Source organism: Pteropus vampyrus, unplaced genomic scaffold (assembly GCF_000151845.1).
Source record: "Pteropus vampyrus isolate Shadow unplaced genomic scaffold, Pvam_2.0 Scaffold86, whole genome shotgun sequence".
NCBI lineage: Eukaryota > Metazoa > Chordata > Mammalia > Chiroptera > Pteropodidae > Pteropus > Pteropus vampyrus.
Window position 1 is genome coordinate 1,479,234 of NW_011888867.1, and position 2,128 is coordinate 1,481,361.

General features: G+C 50.1%; 1 protein-coding gene across 1 annotated transcript in view; it reads right to left on the reverse strand.

Annotated features, from left to right (window-relative positions):
- The window catches only part of PLEKHM2 (pleckstrin homology and RUN domain containing M2), a 33,064-nt gene extending 32,247 nt beyond the window's left edge, over positions 1-817 (reverse strand). The window contains exon 1 of the mRNA XM_011363612.2: positions 767-817. Within this exon, the coding sequence (XP_011361914.1) occupies positions 767-817 (51 nt within the window). The remainder of the gene's footprint in view (positions 1-766) is intronic.
- Between the last annotated feature and the right edge of the window lie 1,311 nt (positions 818-2,128).

Sequence of the window (2,128 nt, forward strand, 5' to 3'; positions counted from 1 at the left end):
TGGTGAGGCACTTAGCCATCTTCAGACCCTGTAAAAGTGAGGAATTGGCTCTACCATGAACCAACAGAAAAAAGCTACCACTTATGCTACAGACCTGCCCCCCCACCCCACCCCCGCCCAGTGTGATGGTATTAGGAGGTAGACCTTTGGGAGGTGCTTATTTCATGAGGATGGCGCCCTATAAAAGAGATCCAGGGGAGCTCCCACACCCCTCCCCCCATGCGAGTCCACAGGGAGAAATCAGCAGCCTGCAACCTGGAAGAGGGAAAATGTGACAGATACATTTGTTTAAAAGCCACTCAGTCTATGGAAGTCTGTTACGGCAGCCCAAACAGACTGAGACAACTTAGTAAGGCTAAATCAAGCCCCGTGCTAAACACTTGGCACACATACTCTCGTGAAGTCTTCACAACAACCCTAATTTTCTCTCTGCTTTACAGACGAGAAAACTGAGGCATGGAGAGGTTGAGGAACCTACCCAAGGTTACAGGGTATTAACCGGCAGGGCGAGGATTCAACCCAGGCAGCTAGACTCCAGAATCCACGTTCATGACCATGATGCCAGTCAGGCCTTCGGCTGTGATGCACCCAGGGATGGGTTTCCAGTTTCTAGTGTGCGATGTCTATCTTCTGGCGTGTATTACAGCTCAATAAAACGTGTGTGTCCAAACGCATACAATTATAAGAATCTTGACAAACAACTCCTTCATAATTTACTGCTCTGATTTACAGAGTGCATCTCTACCTTCAAAAGAGCCGTGCTTACCCAGATGACAGCGCCCACGTCTACCGCCTTTCGAGGCAGGACTTTCCCCATATATCTATTGGCAATCCAAAGACAAAAAGCCTGGCCCACCTGAAGCCAGAATCAGCCCAGATTAGATCAGAAAGGTCAGCAGTCTTTCTTTGTCTTCAATTACAAAAGATGTATTGCCTTTTAACAAAGTATTTGCTCATCCTGCACTCCTTGAGTAAATAAAAAACTATACCCGATTGCATTAGCAAAGCTCAGGAAAACTAAACAAAACTTTTGTTGGCTATCTGCAGTGCGACTATTAGTTGCATTTTTAGGGGAATGTTTTAGTAAGAGCATTTTGAATCTACTTTTCTTTGTAGCCACACTGATCTTTATGAAGGGTAAAACTGCCTACGTTACTTTTGAGGAATTTAAGTGGGGAGAAAAAGTTATTTAAATATATTATCTTCATTTTGGTTTGTTGAAGCGATAAATAATTTGATGAGCCTCTGCACCCCCTGAAAGTCGCCCCCATCCCCAGTTTCTGAGACTAACAGGTGAGCGAGGAATTGAAATTAGGGGAAAAAACCCAACAACATTCCTCAAGATAACTGTCAGTTCTGGTTTGGTTTTAAGTGAATATGAATTCTATCTTCCAGCACTGGGGACCCTTTTTCAGATAAGCTGACTTCCTCACACACAGTTCCATACCCTTAATAAGTAATGATTTTTTTCTACCCGGAATTGGGACAATGATCTCTTTTGCTAGGCGCCTCACACAGCAAGGTGTCTGTAGTGTCACCAAGTTCTCTGAGTCATCATCCAAAATGCAATCGCCAGGTGCTTCAGGTTCTCAATCAAGCTACGAAAAGGCTCTTCAAAACGGCCATCCTTGAGCGAGATTATTCAGGGAACTTCCCAGGACCAGAGGCAATGTCACCCAGAACCGGGAAAGCTGGAAGCTGCTTATCAGCGGCCTTTGCCCTGACCGTGGACTCTCGAGATGCGAGCCGGGAGGAGACGGAGGATGCAGGGATGCGGCCCAGAGATGCGCTGCGGGCTGGGGGGCCTCTCAGAGCTTCTCTGCGGCTCGAGTGGCGGGTACTGGCGGGTCACGGCCCCTCTAAGGGACGCAGGGTCCCCCTGGCCTGGCTGGTGGAAGCTCTGAGGATGCTGACCTCAACTTTGTTCTTTAAAAATAGCTCGAGAGGCCGCCGCGCTCACGTGAGCGGCCCCGCTTCCCCTCCATGGGCCCGGGGTTCCCGGCGGCTCCGCGCCCCCGGGATCGCGGAGGGGAAGGGCAGTGTCCCCGAGCCCCGGTGACAGGAGGGACCCCCGCGCGGGTGAGCGACCCCGGCCACGGAGGGGCCGCTGGAGGGGGCCCGGGGTGGG